Genomic DNA, 21,010 nt, shown 5'->3' with positions numbered 1-21,010 from the left:
TTGGTGAATCAGATACGATTTTACAACCTTTTTCTGCTGTAGTTGTTAAGTGAATCACACGATTGTTAAGTGAATCCAGCTTCCTCTATTGACTTCTGCTTGTTGGAAGCGCTGGGAAGATCACAAATGGCGAGCCCATGACCCTGGCATGCTGCAGCTCTTGAAATACATGCCAATTACCCAAACTATGACCACATGACTGCAGGGACTCTGCAAGGGTCGTTAAGTGTGAGGGCTGGTCATTAAATAAATAGTTCTAAGTCAAGGACTACCTGCAAATTTAAGGCTGGGTTGCATCACATCAACTATTACTCTTATATATACTGGATTAAGACGTGTCTGTTTCTGACTTTGGTAAATCAAACACTTGGATTGATTGCACTTAGCATCTATCAAAAAGCATTTATGGGCTTAATTTAATGTGACTTTGAGAAAGCATAGCCTGCTTGCAGTTTTTTGGCTTATGTAATTTTGTGCCCTTCCCAAACTTCTAACCAATCCATACATTTGTGATGAAAAAGCTGTTGAGTTGTATGAGGAAGTAGCAAACAAGCTATGGCTATTTTGGAAGTCTACAAGCTTGAGGGATGGTTGTCATTAATCTCTACAGTTGCTTGTCTATTTCTGGCTTGATGTGATTTACGACTTAGCTCTTTAAGATAGGCTCCTATATATAAGTTAATATAGAACATCTTGACTTAAAGATCTGCAAACCCAGCCAACATTTGCTATCTTAATGTAATACTTTGGTTGGAGTTACTAATTTTAAGGGGTAAGTATTTATCTTACAGCACTGCTTCTCTTTTATGGTTACTCACCGTCCAGCGACCAGCACACAGGTTCTGGAGGGCTCCTGCTGAGGCTTCTATGATAGCTGGGGTTTTGCTCTCCTTTAACAATGAAATATAAATGCGGACAATTTCTGGCTGGAAGAGGAGTTCATAGCCTAGCAGAGGAAAGAGAACCAATTACACATAAATCAGGTCAAACTGCATGTCTCCCATGTCTTCCCTGGAGGCATCTATTAAGAGAACTTTCTCAATCATGGCATTTTCCAACCAGACTTCCAAAGGTGTCTGGTATCAACACTTGCTCTTTCAAAAATTTTTTTAAAAAAGTGTGTCTGTGTGTCTTCTTCCTGCCCATTTAACTTGTGCCACAGTGGTTAGAGTACAGTACTGCAGGCTACTTCAGCTGACTGCTAGATGCAGTTCAGCAGTTCAAATCTCACCAGGCTCAAGGTTGACTCAGCTTTCCATCCTTCCGAGATGGGTAAAATGAGGACCCAGATTATTGGGGGCAATTTGCTGACTGTGTAAACAGCTTAGAGAGGGCTGTAAAGCACTGTGAAGGGGTATATAAGTTTAAGTGCTATTGCTATTCTGCAACTTTTTACGTGTTGCTTCCTCAAGTGTACTTTGTTTCTGTTAATGTTGTGGGCAGCAAAGAATTCTTTTAAATGAATAAGCACATATCTGGTCCCTCTGATAAATGGGACCCAGTTCAGGAGGATGCTTTTTAGTACGTAATCCACCTCCATTCTCCAGAATAGAATATGAAATCACTACAACCTTTTTCCAAGGTTCCCCATCATGTTTATACATTGCTGTGGAAGTCAAGATTGAACTGTTCCTCAGGATCTTTAGTTTGTGCTACACACACAAGAACACTTTGTGTATGTATATGTGTGTGTGTATCTATCTATCTATCTATCTATCTATCTATCTATCTATCTATCTATCATCTATCTATCTATCTATCTATCTATCTATCTATCTATCTATCTATCTATCTATCGTACACACACACGTTTGTCTTCAGGCTGCTGCAAGACTGGTGCTAGCTGATGACTAGTCCATCAAGGTGAACAAGTAGGTTTGTGTACAACCTACTTCATTCAGTCCTGCTACTTTGAGGGCAGTTCAGACTGGTACTGCAACTTGCTCCTCTGAATTCCAACTCTTTGGAGCCCTTGCAGATCTCTCAGCTGCAACCTCTTGCTGGCAGGTGACTGCAGGGACTGCTTTTGGACAGCTAAGAGAGAATGGGCGTTGGTTCTTACCTGATACGCCCATTCTCTGGGTGGTGGAGATAGCAGCCAGGATGGGTTATCTCTGTCCATTGACCAACAGGACTGAGTTTACAGCTGTGAAATCACACCACCTCTGGTGACTCCTCCCAGCTTTAGACTCAGTCTGATCAGGACTGGACGCGTTTTTCAGGCTCTCTTCCAGTTTAGTTAGATTAGGTGACTTAAAACAATTTTTTTTCCAATTGGCTTTTTCGTTCAAATTTCATCAGAATGTCTAAATTTAGAGCAACTACGTTTTCATCTACTCTTCCTTCTTTAACATTCCTGGCTCCCAAGAGGGAGCCAATGGAAAGCCACTGTTCCTCTAAAAGTCAGAGTACTAAAACTAAAGGGAAGCAGTACAGTAGATAGGAAGATAGAAGGCCCGTCTTCTAATCTGAAGAGGTGGAGTTAGCCCTTTCCTATTAAGGGGCATTTCCTGTGACTAAGAATATCTCTATTCTGTTTTATTCCCAGATTTAGCAATGGTTACAGAAATAAGGCCACTGCCTTTTAAACTGCTTTGGTCATCCTACAGTTGGGTAATTTCCTGCCACACCTATGAGTCACACCTTTGTTAGATTTGAAATTGTTTATTAAGGTTGGAGGGAAAAAATGTATTTTCAACTCAAACCTCCAATAAAACATTTCTCAGCAGTTTATGACTTACCACATTTGCCTTCCTAAAGCCAAACATGTAAGGACAAATGCATGCAACAAAACCCATGTAGGAAAACAGTTAAAGAAGAACAACCAGTTCTCCCAAAGAAAGGAGGACATTGAAGAAAAAATATATATTCTAGAAAAATAGGAAGTTGCATCACAACATAACTGTGATCACAATGGAACTGTCCATCAAATTCAACCTTCTATAAAATTTCCAGATATACTTCCATTAAAAGAATTCCCAGACAATATGGCTATAAATGCTACAGCATGCATTTTTGAGATATGAGTTTGGACAAGGCTGATCCAACTTGATACTGTCTATTTTGACCGGCAACAGTTCATCAGATCCTGGACAAAGAGCTTTTGTCATCAACTGGTCCCTTATCTTAGAAAGGATCAAATGCGGGACCTTTTGCAAACAAAGTATGTTTGCTTTCATTGAGCTATTGTTCTTCCAGCAGCAAAAGAAGCCATACCTTTTGCAGGGGTTTGTCTTTTGGGGAAGTCAACTATATCAGTAGAAGGATCCTCTGTCTGCTTTTTACCTTGAAAACAAAAAAAATCAAATATAACAAAAATAAATCCTAAGATATAGATCTCACTCAGTGCCTATAGCAGTTATGGCTAACCATTTTGGCTTCACGTGCCCACACCCACAATGCAATGCACACATGCCACACGCTCCCTGCGCATGCATGCGACATGTACCCCCGCACCCCGTTTTGGGCTTAGCACACTCTCTGAAGCCTCCTGGGACCAAAAATGGATTGGGGGGCATCCCCACGCATGCCCCCACCCCACACACATGCATGCACAACCCCTGCGCATGCATATCTCCTGCATGCATGGCAGAGACCCAAAAATCAGCTGGCTGGTGGGAGGCACGCATGCATGCGCAGTGGAGCTGATCTGGGTGACTGCTCGCATGCCTGCAGAGAGGGCTCTGAGTGCCACCTGCGGCACACGTACCATAGGTTCGCCATCATGGGCCTATAGTATAACCAGACACAAGAAATATAGTTCCAAACTTTGATTTCTTTTGCTTAAGGAAAAATGCACAAATAAAGGAGAAATTCACACCTAATAAACTATAATTAGGATTCAGAAAAAAGATCTGCCTTCACAGGAGCCAGGCTAATGAACTGACTATTTCTGCACCATCTGTTACAACTGTTAGTAACTCTCCCCCCAAAAAGTCTCTCCTAGCGTTTTGATTACACACATTTAACTGGAGATGCCAAGAGTGCATTTGAAGCTCCATGCATACCAAGCATCTGAATATGATCCTTTTCCATTTAATTTAAATGTTCACATTCAAATATGCTCTTAAAACTAGCTGTTTCATAACCTGGGTAAAATCTGAGCCGTCAGACAGGTAGATTTCCAACTTTCAGAAGTCTCATTGATGATCAAACTGGCTAGGAAAGTCTAGAAGCTAAAGTCCACATTATCAGAGAGGGCCGGGGGGGGGGGGGCAGTTAGATGTAAAAGGCTGTAGTAAGCCATTATGAGCCATCTGTTTCTTAGTAAGATGCATGAAACCAGCCAATAATTTGCAAACAATAGTTTATAGCTTGATTTGCAATGGCCATCTGTGGCTTATTGAACAAATTATAGTGAACCATGATGTGAAAATCCAAATTTACTTCTTTCATATTAATATAGATTCAAAATTAGAATCAATGTACTCTTCCATTAAGGACTAGATGCTACCACACTGCAATTCAGAAAATGATTTCTTTACTTGATCTCATATTTATTTGGGTTCAAAACATGCTAGCATGCCAAGTTACTGCATTTATCCAAAGACATCTAAAATAATCAATTTACCAAAATTGAGAAAAATGAAGTTGACTAGACTAGATGGCACTCCTTCAGTTAGCCTAAAATTTGTTCAAAATCTGTATTTGTTTAAGTTAACTTTAAATTTATCTTTAAGGATTGGGAATGTCACAAAGACTGGAATAGCAGAAACACTTGTATGAAGAAAAAGTCAAATAATACAAATGAATCCACCTCTAAAGTGGTTCTTGAATAGTTTTCGTGGGTACTGTTCTCTCCTATTAAGCAAAGGCTCCACAGGTTACCCGTACGCAACCCGAGAATACACTCAAAACTCACCAGCTGTTATTGTCATCAATGTTTATTTCCAAGCCTGTTTCCTGAAACCTCAATTTAAGATCTTAATTGACAAGTGCCTTTCATGTTGACTTCACTTGATTCATCATTATCCTATTTCTTTTGGGTGGTCTGATGGCTCTCCCCAAACACAGCGTAAGCAAAAGAACAGAAAGAGAGCATCCTCACACCACAAGACAAGCAAGGAGCCTCAACAACATTCAACACCGCCCTTGCTTATGCTTCTGATGGGGTTCAGTCACACTAATGAGACCAGGAGGAAAAATTGGGTATCACACAAACAGGCATGCAAAAAAAATATATATCAAAAAGCCCAACTCACCTCTAGCGAACCACTCATCTTTTGGCGCAGAGAAGGACAGGGAAGAAGGGAGGCAAGAGAGAAGAGATGCCAGCAGGATCACAGCCATTGGGGGGTGGGGGGGAATATAAAGCAAAGAGAAGGGGAAATAGGCCACAAATTAATTGAAGAACCATCCATCACCTGAGCTGAATTACCAAACAAAAATGCTACTTGTTACTTAAGCCTTAGGCCTTGTGAGATAAAGAGCAGGACAGCCAGAAAGCGACCCGAAGATGCTTCTATGGAAAGCAATAGCTTGTCTTATGAAGCCAAGGATTAGAAGCACTTAAAAGCCAACATCCTCACCCTTCTATTTCTACCCTCCCTGTTCTCCAGCGACTTAGCACAGGAGCAGATAGTCAAAAGTTACGTACCTTTGCCTTTTTTGGCACCAAAGCAACTGGCTGCGTGGGGGCCAGTGTTGTTGGCAGCATTGATAGGGGCTTCCTGGTAGCGCTCGGCATGTGGGATTTCACGGTGTACTTGATAGGACAAGTTCCTCAGTAGGCAGACACAGTTCTCCACAAGCTAAGGGAAGACAGTTCCTCACGTCAGACAGGAAAGCCACATGAGCTCAAATGCTTCACAGCATAACCAGACCATTTCAGTCTTCATCATTTATAAACAGTGATTTTCCTTGCTTTTAAATTTTTTAAAATAGTTAACTAGGTAGAGTGCCCTCTGAGCAGAAAGCTAAAATTAAAGATTCTTATGAAGAGATACAAAACTGGGTTACTGAAGGTTGTGGGAGTGTTTATACGTTCCCTGCTTAAAAGTACACTGTGAAAGGTACAGATCTAGATAATGAGTCAGAGGTGACGCATACACAGAAAGGGAGAGGCGGCAACTCTTATCAGAAGGGAGAACGTCCTAACAAGAAGAACCAGTCTCATTGGGTCCTTCTGTGCTATTTTCACTGAGGTTTAAGATTAAGGATGGCACAGTCAGATTCATTAGTCGGAGTTCTTTCAAGAAGTTTAGATTATGTTATTGTTATTTTAATATTTTTAGTGCCACCCTTCAAAGAAGTTTTCCCAGATGGGTTACAACAACCTCCTGAATTCTTAATCACAAGCCCCGAGTTATTGTTCTTTGACTTTAGAACATGAATATTTGAACTGTCACCAACTTGATTGCCTGCTGTATAATAACTAACTGCCACAAATGGAGGATGGTCTTATTAAGCTGCTCATCCCTGGGGAGTTCTAGAAAGTGGCAGGAGGAACAGGTATTATGCCCTGCTTTGCACATAATGGATCTGGGATATAAAATGGGAAGAAAATATATGCATGCAATGGGGAAATGATTGCTCTTTTGTTTCTAAATCACCCATCCAAAGATCTTACTGCTTTTGTTTTTATATCTCTGGTAAAAAGCCTGCCCTATTTAAAATTGAGGATATGGGAAAACTACATGGCCTAGGCAACAACATTGTACATCCTAAAGAACAGCAGTGAATACTAGTCTAGCCTCAGAATTGAATAACAGAATTTGAAGGGACCTTGGAGGTCTTATAATCCAACCTCTTACTCAGGCAGGAAACCCTATACCATTTCAGACATATCTCTTCTTAAAAACTTCCAGTGTTTAAGCATTCACAACTTCTGGAGGCAAGTTGCTTCACTGATTAATTGTTCTAACTGTCAGGAATTTTTTTACTTTACTTTATTTCTCTCTTTTCCATCCATTGCTTCTTGTCCTACCCTCAGGTGCTTTGGAGAATAGCTTGACTCCCTCTTCTTTGTGGCAGCCCCTCAGATATTGGAACACTGCTATCATATCACCCCTTGTCCCTCTGTTCATATACCAATTCCAGTTTCTTTATGTTTTAGTCTCCAGTCCCCTAAACATCTTTGTTGCTCTTCTCTGCACTCTCAACATCTTTTTTACATCGTGGCGACCAAAACTGGATGCAGTATTCCAAATGTGGCCTTACCAAGGCATGAAATGAAAGAGGAAATGTAAATATTCTTCTTCAATCCCCATAAGACGAAACTTCAGATCTCTCTAATGACATGTGATTTCTTTCGCTGCTCAGAAAATGATTAAGCCAAGTAGAACTCACGGAACATGGGGTGAAGGAAAAGCCCAACTGCATATATTCCACTAAAACTGAGCTGTGGGAGGAAATTTTGTGTGCTTTAAACCCTTCTCTTTACCTTGCTGTCTAAATCTTTCTGGCCAATTTCTGCTTGGACAATGCATAAAAGTGCATCCACTAGCCCATCACACTCGCGCAGCTTTCGACGGGCTTCACTCCTCTCCGAGCTGACGTTCCTATAAAACCAAGAAAATATTTTAGAAGGCTGAGGACACCAGCAGTTATGGCTTTTAAAATATGTCAGCTTTAAGCCAATTTAACCCAACTTCTACTCTCAACATTGTGGCTACGTTCACATAACGCATTACAGCATTATTTGTCCAACCCTGATGTGCTTCATTTCACAAAGCATCCCAAGCATTAAGCTCTGCATTACAAATCACCAGTTTCACACTAGGGGGTAAGCCAAACAAACCCCACTGAAGCTTTATCACAATCTGTGAAATCTAATCTATGTGGGAGTTTGGGTGGAGAATTTCAAGGCCCTAGTGTGAACTTCTAAATTCAGCAACAGGAGAATTCTTCAGTCTTCCGCAATCTTTAGCATACCCTCTATCAGACCTTGAGATTTCAGCCAATGCTGCCATCCTCTTCGTGACTGAACAAAGTGCAGACACATGCCATCTGTTTCAACATTGAGGTTGCCAATTTTACTTACATTTATTTATTTGTAAATTTTATTGGCTGCCCATCTTTCCGCAGGGTATTTCTATTTTTGATAAAAATTTCTACTGAAACTTTTAGCAGCTCCATTTTGCTCATTCTGAAAAGCCCCTCTCTTATTCCCAGTTTTGATTATGTGGACAGCCACCAGGATTTACTGTCCAGAGTTATAAAGCCAACCCAAGCTTACTGCATATCAGGCAAGCCAAGAAGCACAAAGTCACTGAAGATCCTCTTTTGTGGCTAATACTGTATCTCTTTCCCGACTGGACTATTCTAAGAAACAATCCCTGGCACCAAATGGCCTTTTCTCCAAGAGGCAGATCCTCAAACTCCAGCATAACGGGGTTGAGTTTTTGCAGTTTGGATGCTCTTCAGAGAACTGTCAAGAGTCCTTGTAATAACAGCATAGATCCAGCTCACCTAAGGCAGCCAATGGTGTTGGTGAGCACTGATTCCCACTCTATATGGCGGGGCTTGGAGTCTTCGCTGGGCTCTCGTTCCCATCCAGAGTGTGGGATGATAACCTCATCCGTGAGGGCATGTAAGGCATTATCCACAATGGTCATTTTTATTGAATCATGAGAGGATAGGTTCCAGAGTGTCCCTGTGGTGGAAAATATAATGTTATTCAAAAACATATCTGTATGCCAGAAAGGCCCTTACATCTCTAGCCATTCTCTGTGGGCAATGCCAGCAATGGTTACCTGTAATGACTTCAGTGAGGTCCATATCACGTGCCTTTCGGAGCAGGCGCACTAAAGCAAGGACACCATCACAATTCTTGATGGCAACCTTGTTGTCCTGGTCTCTGCCATAGGAGATGTTCTTGAGGGCCCCACATGCCCCATAGTGCACCTCTTTCTTGGGATGATCCAGTAGCCCGACGAGTACAGGAATACCCTTTAGCTTGCGCACATCTGTTTTCACCTTGTCATTTCGGTAGCACAAGTGTTGCAGGTAGGCTGCAGCATTGGACTTGACTGCATCCAAGCGGAACCCCAGCATAGCTATCACCTCGGGGAGCTCAGGCTGGCGCCAATTGGCTGGGCCTCCTTTTCGCAGGCTGTCCAGACTGGCTTGGCTGCCTCTATCAGGTTGTCCCATTGGGGACCAGTAGTACTGGTCTCTGCCTAAGTCATCCACAAGCATGTCTTCGTAACTCCTGCAAACAGAAAAGAAAGTAAGCGGCCAGGTAAGCCATCTCTTATCAAGGCCACAGCTACAATGCCCCAGAGAAGAGCTCTGTACTAACCTACTAATTCTCTAATGAGGACACCTTTGCAATCAGAATTAGAAATGACACACTCCCTGGTAAGCCTCAGGCACCATCATCTCATCACTAGAGATGAACAGTATTTGAATCCAAAGATGCTTTCTATCTGATGTGGGGACATATGTATAATATGTATAACGTTGGTATCTCCTTAAAGGACTCCTGCCTCTTCCAGAATGGTCACATGGCCTCAGGAAAATACTAATTGTCATTTAAGCGGTGATAACAGGGCCTAGTGAACTGAAATTCCTATTTTCCGAAGCCTGCAAGCATGCTGTCCGATATGCTACGTAGCATGGGAGGATCTAATGGTTAATGCTATGCAAGTATGAGCCCAGAAAACAGTATGGTTCCTTTAGGGGAGGCCGTCAGATAGAATAAGGATGATATCCACATCCTCATTGTATCTGAGGATGCTGCATTTTTACATCCCCAAAAATGCTGCATTTTTGGATGTGAATAACGCACACCTTTAGTCATTACTAATGCCGCTAACCTCATCCACTCTAAAACCAAGAGCATTCCTAAAAGATTATGCTCTGATAGCTATTTTTCCAGCAGCATCTGTCATGCTTGGGTCATGGCAGTAAAGAAATTCAGCATGATCTTCTCTCCTAATCCTGGCAGGAGTGCAGGCAAGTTTCCTTCAACCTGCCTCATTGCCCAATAAAAAGCAGAGGGAAGAGGCCCAAAAGTTGGCTTAGGCCGCACAGGTAGCCAAGCTCTGGGCCTAGGGGGAAAAAATGAAAATGTAATTGAATTAGATGTTGTCAACAAGAGTTTTTCTTCTGAGCAGGTGCCGTTCTAACTTGACCACTAGAGGGCAAGTAGATGTCATCTATGCCTAACCACCACAGACCCTTTCTACCTCATCCGGCCTATTCACCATTGCTCCAATTATACCAAAGCCGTTCAACAAAGCCTTCTTGTCAGGCAGGCCTCCGACACTGCAATGCTTTCTTTGTTGTGCAATCAAGTCAGGTAGGTGAAGTTAGATGACATTTCAAGGACACTGGATCTTTACGTGACACAATCCAAGTGTAAATAATAACGTACCAGAACATTTTAGAGGCACGCCAGTAGACTTTACTTAAGCGCTTTAAAAATGATTAAATGACTCTCGCTTAAGGTGTCACACCTAGTAGACTGCATGTCTCACTGTTTAATATTGGGGAATAAGACAGGGCAACGACAAGAGAACAGCTGTGCCTTCAGGATAGTAAGACTCAGTGTGTATTTAGTAATTTTCTTCCTTATCACATCAAATTTAGCTTCTCTACTATAATTTATAGAAGGCCTCTGCAGGCTGTAGTATTTAAGGCTTCATTCACCCTGCTTTAGAGAATGATTGCCAAGAAAACAACAAACCCCAGGAAATGCCAGTGAAATAATGCAGAAATTGGGGTCAGGGTGAGGAGGGAAGGGGAGAAATTGCAAAATGATGTCATTTTTAAGGCGCTTCAGGAAAAGGGAAAGTTCATCCTTTCACTGTAAGGATGGAACAATAATGGAATGCCAATATTAACCTACTAACTCTCTAATGAGGACACTTTTGCAATCAGAATTAGAAATGACACACTCCCTGGTAAGCCTCAGGCACCATCATCTCATCACTAGAGATGAACAGTATTTGAATCCAAAGATGCTTTCTATCTGATGTGGGGACATATGTATAATATGTATAATGTTGGTAGCTCCTTAAAGGACTCCTGTCTCTTCCAGAATGGTCACATGGCCTCAGGAAAATACTAATTGTCATTTAAGAGGTGATAACAGGGCCTAGTGAACTGAAATTCCTAGATATTTCAGCTTCTTTTTCAGGGAACTCCCCTAAGCAATTTTATGTACACATAGCCAAGGCAGCCCTCTCATTCAGGCTACCATTTAAGCCAAGGAGCCAAGATTCCACACGAAGGACAATTCAGCAGGTGATGAAAAAAGTTTAAATAGTGTTTTTAGCGTTGACCAATAAGACTCATTGCAAAAAGGAATGAGATGAGACTTTTTTCCCGTTTCAACTTTTGAACGGTCACAAAACAAATGACTGTAAGTAGAGGACTGGTGTAGATCCACAATTTTAAATTGAGGTTTTTAATTTCTTCAAATACTGTTGGAAACAGAGCTACGCATGTGGAGATCTTGGCCTTTGGAGAAAGAATTATGTCTTTCAACTCAAGTTATATTCTCTCCTTTCTGACTATGAGCATGAAAACTCCGTCCAACCTCCCTCTTGCTCAAACACAGAAGCTGATCAGTGTACATAGCAACACTTAGTCCCTGGTATCTTATCGCCTTCTGATTACTCTACATTCTTTTAAAATTAGCTAGGAGCTGCTACCAGGTAAATAGGTATGAAGAAAGCCAGGCTGACATCATATTAGAACAAAAGACTGCCAACTTGATTCTGACTTTTAACAGAATGGACATTTATCTGTCCTGAACAGAAGAATTGTCTAACCTTTTACCCAAGTGACAAAAGGCCATATCAGGACTATGTCATTCCATGTTTTGGTTCCACAGCAGAGTCCAGCAATTCCTCAGCTTACCACCTGTTATACCTGCCATTTAGGCCCGCACAGGGGCAGCACCAAGGAAATATAGCTAAAGCTGCCTTCACTCACCATCTGCCTCAAGTTCAGAATTCATAAACATTGGATTGGGCTGGGAGGTGGAGTGCCTTTTTTTTTTTAACAGGTTGCTCTTTGACATTTTTTGAGCTCAGGAGGAGAGCTGTGTGTTATGCCAGTTGTCTAGAAGAGGACTGGGAAGTCCCTGATCAAACAAAGCAACCTATTTAGCCAGTAGCAGCTGCAGCACGAAACTGAATAAAATATCTGCCAATATTTTCACTCTCAGGTTTTGGATAATGAAACCTGCAGTCTTGAAACAGTGAAATCCCTACCTCCCACCTAGGATTGTAAGTGATTCATGCCTTCTAGTTAGTTTTCCCATTATTAAGACTTTTTATAGAACACTCTTGCTCTTCTTTCAGCATTAACTACTGTACTAAAATAACAGTGACTAGAACTAGACCTCCCTTTTTCTGTTTTAAGGTGGATATATTTTATTAGAAATATTAAAGTGAATATATTTCATTAGAAATATTAGTTCATTAGTTCTAATAATACACTTTTAATTTTAATGTAATTTTAATTTTCATTAGTTTATTAAAGTTTAAAAACTACGAGCTCTTACATAAGTGGCCTTTCATTATTTTGATTTCTTAAAGAATAACCAAATAACTTTTTAATACTATTTAAGTTATAACATTGAAAAGAACATCATTTTAAAATTATGAACTGATAAAGATGAAGGTTCTCCTTTCACATATGTGCTAGTCGTTCTTGACTCTAGGGGGCAGTGCTCATCTCTGTTTCAAAGCCGAAGAGCCGTCGCTCTTCCACACCAGTGGAAGTGACAGGGAGGAAGATTCTGATCCGATGGTAAGTAAGCCGATCAAACCTTTTGTGATACTGGTAGTGGTGGAAGCGGCCAGGTGACAACAATGTGCAGCCCTGATCAATTCATACGTCCAAAGACTTTTACATGGTCATGTGGCCAGCATGACTAAACGGCGAAGGCACATGGAGCACTGTTACCTTCCCACCAAAGTGGCCCCTATTTTTCTACTTACATTTTTACCTGCTTTTGAACTGCTAGGTTGGCAGAAGCTGGGACAAGTAACGAGAGCTCATTCTGTTACGTGGTGCTAGGGATTCAAACTTTCTGATCGACAAGCTCAGTGTCTTAGCCACTGAGCCACCACGTCCCTAATGAAATGATAGCCTACCACAAATATGTGATAAGCTACAATACATAACTGCCTACACCAAAACCGTACCTCTTAAAAACACAGAAGTACTGTAAATACCAAAGCCATCTACACCAATGGCTTATTACACAGCACATTTTCTTCAGCAATTTTCAGAAAAGTTGCACTTTGTTTGGTAAGATATCCCATGATATTTAGGGAAAATATAAGAGGATTCCAGATGGGTGATGTCATGTGAACTTTTTTTTGAAAAACCTGAGTAAGCCAAGGCAATTCAACAATAAATTGTCTGGAATCAGTTTGCCTCTTGATCTTTGGTTGAAAAATATCCAAGATAAAGTACTTTGTCATAAGATAAGCTAAAGAAAATAAATAACTTTGTTCTACCTCGCTAATTTTTCTTGACAGCACAAGGAACTGCCTTATACTAAGTCAAACCATTGTCCTGGCTAGTTCAGTATAGCTGGCTCTGATTTGTAAACGCTCTGTGAGGGGTTCTGAAATATTGCTTCGGAATGTTAACTTTCAGTTATGTTCCTGAAATGTTCTCTATCAACATCTGTGACAACAAAGGATTTTCAAGAAAGTATTACTTGCTTTAAGGCTCATAACCGTAGAAGAGCTTTGTGCCTGTATGTGGTTTATTTGCGGCAACAGCAGAATCTAAGAGCTGTCACTCACAGCTGGACTAAAGAGAGAGCATTCTCTGAAATCTTCCCCCAGACAAGTCAGCATGAAAAGTGGTCCCTGAAGGAAGGGAATTTAAAGACCTCTGAACCAGACTGCAAGTTTTCCAGGTGCCTTGAGAGACAGACAATGACGGTTAACAATTATTTTCCATCTTTCAAACTTGTCCATACAAGATACCCACATAGTTCTGGGTTATTTTTGAAGCCCTGCACCCACCCACACAAATACACAGTCCTTTGCTTCTCCCTAATCTCTTGATCACCGAGTGTAAGCATATAGTATTCTGCTCCCTGCAACAAATGCAAGCTGAGGGGAGGGGGGTTGTTTTTAAGCCTAGTATAAAGCAAACCACTTGGACCTGGCAGCTGTTCTGGGAAATTGTTTCAAGGCAATCTTGCCCTCTTCGAGATGTGAACAATGTGGGAGCAAGAGGAAATTAATCCTCTCCTGTGACTTATTGTCCATGCCCATTATCTCCCAAATGCTTTGTGTATTCTTAAGAATTTTGGCAGAATTCTCCAAAAGCGGATCTCCAACATTCATGAAAAATTAAAAATAGAGGATACTATGCATGAGAGAAATTCTTAACAGCTCTCTTGTGTAAACTACCAAATCACTATCCTTTTACAGTTTCTTGCTCATAACAAATGAGCTAAGATAATATCAGACCAGTTACGTTCCATAAAGTCAGAAGGAGGAAAAAAAATGCATACAAGCTCACACACAGACATACAAAGCTCCAGTCTGGATAATAAGGGGGAAGCCAGAGAGAAAGAGCCAGCTGCAAGAAATACTCAGATTCCAAAGATCCCTGTGATCTTTATCAGTCTGTACACAGCACACTGGTTTCACAATGGTTGGCTAGAAGTCAAAATCCACCTATGTAGATTCCATTGGAGCAATTTTTATACCAAGGTCACAGGTAACCAATGACATTTTTCTATTATAATAAAGACTTGCAGGTTGTTTAATCATTGACTCTGGTCAAACCAAAGGAACAGCATCATTAGTATCAGTTCAATAGAGAGTTCATTCCTACCTAGAGTTTTGAAGCATTTTTAATCTGTTGAATTATATCCCACCTTTTCCAACAAATGAGTACTCAAGGCAGATAGCCATAAAATGCAACGTGCAAAGCATAAAAAGCAGATGGCAAAAGAAATCCTCCAAAGAGTAAGTCTAAAAAACAGCAAGTTCAAGTGCCTATAAGGAAATGAGACAGAACTGAACCCTAGTCTAAGCAACACATATTTCTGCTTGTTTATAAAAAGGTCATCAGAAAAGAAGCCAAAGGAAGACCTTCTTCTATTAAGCACTATCAAAGATGTCAGGGGAAAGGAAAAAGGAAAGCTTCAAATTGAAAGCTTCTTTCAATAAAATCTAAGGTAATTTGCATGGGAGAGCAGTCATTTAGACATTGGCTCCCATACAACTTTATAGGTCATAACCGGCTATTAAAATTATTGTGATGGAATCACATGCTTCCTACAATGTTCCGGAGTTTAGTTGGAGAATTCTCAGCCAACGGAAGATCTGCGCACTCTTTAGCGAAAGACTCAAGCAAAGCAGCTTACAGTTGTCCAATCAAGATGCAACTGAAGATTTTGGGTTATAATACTCACACAACATCTCCAGGAAAAGGTACAGATTGTGCACTAGCTGAAGTGCAAAAGCACTTCTCCTGCCCACACAATTAAACAGATATCCATAGCAAAGTCTGGACTAGGATATATTTAAACTGCAAGTTGGGTTTCAAAGGGAACGCAATGCCACCCAAGACAGATTAATAAGCCCTGCCCTTTTTCTACTAAACACAAGCAAAGATTTAATTTGCCGGTTGTTATTTTATCCTTCTTCTTTTTTAATTTGGTCAACTTAAGGCAGCAAACATACCTCTGTCTCCTATTTTCCACAAAACTACAATAGGGTCTCATCCAACTTATTGTTACCTACAACTTTTCTAAATTTAGATGGAAATGGAGAGGCACTTGAAAGTCAATGTAATTGGCCAGTGAACTCCAAGCCACCTCTCACAGTAATTGCCTGTCACACACTCTGTGCCAGTAGCTAAGATGTCTAATAATATCCATCTCCACAGCACCATCTCAAAGAATCTCCTCCCCAAATCCATTCAAGCAAGCATGTCAATATTTAAAACTATAGAGAAGTCCAACAGAGTTACTCATGATTCAATTTGGATATGAGATGTGTCGATATACATTCACCTAACTCAGGGGTGTCAAACTTGTGTTGTCACGGTGTCATCATGTGACATATCGGGACTTTTTTCAGTTCACTAAACTGGACGTGGGCGTAGCCAGCATGTGACACATCTGGCCCGCGGGCCACCAGTTTGAAAGCCCTGATCTAGATCATGCTCATGCCGTGGCACAAGGGAAAGGAGATGCCAATTCAAATGAAGTGAAGCAATGGTTAGGATTATCTTGACATGATCCTATAAAACAAGAAGTTTGCCTCTCACAGGTCTAAAATGGAGCCAAACCTTTGTTAGACAAGGATCTTATGCCAATTACATCCATTCAAATGTTGGGGAGGGCACCAAAGATCAAGTATTTTCAAGGTATCAAGGCCACCATGAATCACAAAAGAAATAATTACGGATGAGTGTTCTCAGCATGCGGCTGAGGTTGGACTAGTTATTTAAAAGGTAACTCACAACAGAAAATCAAAACATGATTTTCAGGCTTTAAAACACATGGAAATGACAGGCCCCCAGAGGTCATTTCAGCTGTCAACCAATGGAAATGGCTCCTCTTATTTTGTCAGTATCAAGAAAGCATATGATGATAATAGCAATAATCCTTCTCCCGGACTTTGTCAGAAACCAGCTGCTGCAAGGTCTCTAGGAGTTGGTTATTTTGGGATCTTATCTACTCAATTGAATACAGAGAGATTCCAGATTACTTGCAGAGTTCTTTGCTGAGTGCAGCTAGTGCGATTCTCCTTGCCAAGATAGTGATTGGGAAATTGAGGACAGTCTTTGCTACTGTAATTGCTTCACAGCTGCATATGTTCTTTGGCAACAGCTTTAATGACTGATGCCAACCTTCAGTTATAGAAAGGAAGTGCATGAAGTTTCCCTGCAGAAAATCAGTACTAAAATTGTGGTGTGGTTTGGGATATCTATGATTAGGAATAACTACCTAAGTGTATCAAGAAAGTCAGTTGAGGAAAACTCCAAATTCAGACCAGGGTTATAAGAATGAGAGGAAAGGAGAGGATAACCTTTTTCATCCTTCTCCGATTTCCCAATTTGTACCGACTTTCCAGAGCTGTTCGTTGCCATTTTAAGCCAAAAGGCTATTGGGCCACAAGGGCTCCCCCCAGTGGTGGGATTCGAAATTTTTTACTACCAGTTCTGTGGGTATGGCTTGGTGGGCATGGCTTGGTGGGCGTGGCAGGGGAAGGTTACTGCAAAATCCCCATTCCCTCCTGATAGAGCCGGGACTCGCGAGGCAGAGAATAGATGGGGGCAGGGGCCAGTCAGAGCTGGTATTTACAGGTTCTCCAGAACTGGTCAGAACCTACTGAATACTACCCATGGCTCATCCTCTCCTCACTTTGAGCACACAGGAAGAAAAACTCTCAATAACGGAGGAAAATTTAAACTCTCAGAGATTTCTCTGTTTTGCTGCTGCTTCCTCCCCAGCTCTGAAAAAAAAAAAAAGATTTAAGATTTTCTTTGCTACCTTGGGGGAAGTCCTTTTGCTTACTGGGTCTCTGAACATCTACTCCATTGGTACTACCATTACAGACTGTGGACACTTATTACATACATTGGACAATCTCATGTGATCCTAACCACCAATCTTCCCTCTTGCATCTGGTTTTGCTATAAAAATATTCTAACACTGAGTTAACCAATAATTTGGATGGGTTTGCAGGTTTTCAATCTCTTTGCTTTTTAAAATCTGATTCTGTTATTGGCTCAAGAATCTTTCTCAACTTGATATTCTCCAGATGCCTTAGGTTACCATAATCTAAGCCAGCAAACTCGGATTAGGGGGAAATTACTCCAATGCTTTACTGGTTTTTAAATATTACATTAGGCAATTATAGGAATGGAGACTAATGGATAAATGGCAAGCAAACAACAAGGCAATTTCATCTACTTCAGACTTAGGCAACTAAGGTATATGCATACCTTAGGACGTGAAATGCTTCCATTCAAAGGGCAGCAAGTCAAGCAGAGGTATTATAGAAGACAGTTTGCATGCCTTAAAAGGTAAAGGTTCCCCACGCACATATATGCTAGTCGTTCCAGACTCTAGGGGGTGGTGCTCATCTCCATTTCAAAGCCGAAGAGCCATCACTGTCCGAAGACGTCTCCGTGATCATGTGACCAGTTTGACTAAATGTGGAAGACGCACAGAATGATGTTACCTTCCCACCAAAGGTGGTTCCTATTTTTCTACTTGCATTTTACATGCTTTCGAACTGCTAGGTTGGCAGAAGCTGGGACAAGTAACAGGAGCTCACCCTGTTACGTGGCATTAGGGATTCGAACCGCTGAATTGCCGACCTTTCGATTGACAAGCTCAGTGTCTTAATCACTGAGCCACCGTGTCCTCTGTTGCATGCCTTACATTTATGCAATTTACTGTAGCTGAAGACTGTAACATGGAAGGAGTGGGCAGACTAATCAGATTATGAAAATTCAGGACCATACTTATGAAAGACAGACAGGCAGGAAGGCAAGGGACATAAACTTGCATTAGAGAAGGGAAGGCAGTTCAAATACACAGGAGAAATGGAAGCTGTACTCCATAATTACTATTGCATTGCCCCATTTCAGTAGAAACCACAACCACATCCTCTTTTTTGGAATGTTTAGGTGGAACAATTTAAGCCTCTGCAGTGGATCAAGCTAGCAAGTTAAGAGAGTGTTTAGTTCTTTTTTTTTAATGGAAATTCATATTCCCAGGATCCCATAGCAGCTATCAGACCAGTTAAGAATCTAAGTTAAGCAATTTTAGCCCAGAGGATGAACAGATTTCTCATACTGAACAAGATATCAGGATCATTCCATACCTTAGAAAAGAAAAAGAGGTAAAAGAAAACCCCTCCTGTGAACTAATCATATCTATCTTCACATAGCAAGCCCACACTGGTTTAAGCAGTAAGTCATTGCCAAACCGTCGTATAAAATACCCTTCTCTTGCTATAACCCACCTTTAGCACAGAAGACTTCATCAAAAAGAAGAGTAGTCATGTTATCACTACCAGATGTACTGCAATATTATTTGTATAGCCATGTAATACTTCCTGCATACACTTGTAATTTTTACAACTCCTCCACAAAGTAAACTAGTATTTACTCGGATGAGGATAAAGGGAGCGTCTTGGGTAAGTGCAAAGCTGAGGTCTAAAATAGAGACCTTGTATCCAAGATTTAGCCACAATCCAGCAAAAGGGGGGAAAAAATCAAGCCTAAGAAAAAGCTTAAAAAAGCTTTTTCAAGCAGAACTCAACAACCTCGTTCATCGTGGCCTAATATTTTCAGTTTTATATGTCTGGATGCATCTGGTGGCATGTGTAAGCACATGAAGGATTGTGTGTTACATTATTCCCTGGATAAGAGATATTTTCTTGTCAATGGCATTAAAACCTCATACCTGTGGTAAAGGTGAAAATTTTTAAAAAAATTATTTTTGTTGGAAACAGAAATCGGGAGTGCAGGGGATATAAATACATACCATATTAATTTTTTTCCTGACCTGTTCTAAGTTCATTTCGCTATTTTAAGAACAAACAATTCAATACAACTCATGTTCAGTAAATTTATGAAATGTAAAAGTACAGCTCAGTCAGAAGCTAACTACACTTCCTAGTTGCATTTACAGTAAGATTTTAATTTTTCTCAAAGCTGAAACCGCAGAAGTTTTTTAAAAAAAACAAACCTCTTCGTCAGTTTGACAAGTTAGAAAAACAAAGTTGAAGTCAAAAGAAACTGTCAACATGATAATAAAACAGAGCTATATAGTCTGACCGTAGTCTATGTCCTCACTTTCATCTAAGCATAGGACAAACATGTCCTGGCAAGGTTTTCTGCCATAACCCCATGAGTCATTTTGTTTCCAATACATGTGTGAGGCACCTCAAGTCATCCTCAGCTGTTTTGATGTTAAAATGGTATTTTTCCCTTTAAACTGACAGCAAACTGCAGCAGTTTTAATCTGGGCTAATTTCATACATTTTACTACCAATTATCCCATGCTCTTGACTTCACTTCAGGCTGGCTTGGGGATGCCCATCGCCAAGTCTGGTTCCTGGGCACTTTCCTCCGTAGCCTGGGGAGGGTGAAAATGCGCTCCCCCACGTGGTACAGGAAGTAGAGTAAGCTCCTGGGGGGGGGTGTTCCACGGGCGTATGCACAGGGGTTTGTGGCCGCATTGCGTTGTGGGCACGCATGCACGCTAGCACAATTTTGGCACACGAGGAGAAAAAGGTTAGCTATCACGGTCCTAGATGAAAAGTCAGCAGCAAAAGAGGCCCATTACAAGAAAGTTTCTGATTATGCTATTTTGTCCTGAGGTGTAGGAACTGCAGTCCTCAGATCCTCATTAATTATTAAGAATGTAAAAGAGTCGCAAAATCCAAACATTTTAGAACCCACCGTTCTAGAACAAAAATCTTTCCCATTAAAAAAATGAAGGCAAGAAAAAAAGGTGAAAATACCAGTACCTTTCATTGGGTTGGGGAGTGCTAACTATTTCCAGAGTTTTATTTTTATTTTCAGGGGGAAAGGGGCTGTGAAAAAAACAGGGGGGTGAGGGATGAGATTCCCTGTATGTTTAAAAATAATCTGGTACTCATTAGGATAGTAAAAGTTTGAGCTGCGCTGTTTAAGGTTGCAAATAGGTATTTAGAAGATAGGGATCTCTTATGGAGCAGCATTTGATACAGGCATATTAGGAAGCAGACTAGACAGCTCCTTAAAATACAAGCTTGGAGGTTTGCGTTCTTTTTGTTACTTGAACCTTTTCTATTATTGGAGTCCTCTCTTCCCCACCTGCAATTTCATGCAGCTTGCCTGGACTAGGATTTATCATATTAGCGGGAATGAGACTCAGTTACACCAATCTGTGTCACTGAAACAAATTACCAGCTCAGCATAGTTGTGATGTAATCCTTCCCTGCATGCAAACTTACAAGAGAAGGAGCAAACATATTCATTCCCCTGAAGAATTTTTGATACACAAATAGTCTCTAGTTAACAGCCGTCTACGGTACCACACTAAATTTATCCCAGAATGTCCTGGTTG

The 21,010-nt window shown here is 40.9% G+C and overlaps 1 protein-coding gene across 7 annotated transcripts in view; it reads right to left on the bottom strand.

Moving 5' to 3' along the window:
- Positions 1-21,010, bottom strand: part of CTNND1 (catenin delta 1) — a 69,612-nt gene that overhangs the window by 15,623 nt on the left and 32,979 nt on the right. For 6 of the 7 annotated variants that reach the window (XM_087714370.1, XM_087714365.1, XM_087714381.1 and 3 more), the window contains 7 exons: positions 8,694-9,151; positions 8,410-8,593; positions 7,382-7,499; positions 5,597-5,750; positions 5,202-5,219; positions 3,217-3,285; positions 819-946 (listed from right to left, as the gene is read on the bottom strand). In XM_087714370.1, the coding sequence (XP_087570496.1) occupies positions 819-946; positions 3,217-3,285; positions 5,202-5,219; positions 5,597-5,750; positions 7,382-7,499; positions 8,410-8,593; positions 8,694-9,151 (1,129 nt within the window). The remainder of the gene's footprint in view (positions 1-818; positions 947-3,216; positions 3,286-5,201; positions 5,220-5,596; positions 5,751-7,381; positions 7,500-8,409; positions 8,594-8,693; positions 9,152-21,010) is intronic. The other variant, XM_014072437.2, reaches the window with a different exon arrangement.

Source organism: Thamnophis sirtalis, unplaced genomic scaffold (genome assembly GCF_051295495.1).
Source record: "Thamnophis sirtalis isolate CommonGarterSnake01/CBP01778 unplaced genomic scaffold, rThaSir2_p1.2 scaffold_1, whole genome shotgun sequence".
In the NCBI taxonomy this organism is placed as follows: Eukaryota; Metazoa; Chordata; class Lepidosauria; order Squamata; family Natricidae; genus Thamnophis; species Thamnophis sirtalis.
Note: the sequence above shows the minus strand (reverse complement) of the source record. Positions and strands in the feature narration are given on the sequence as shown.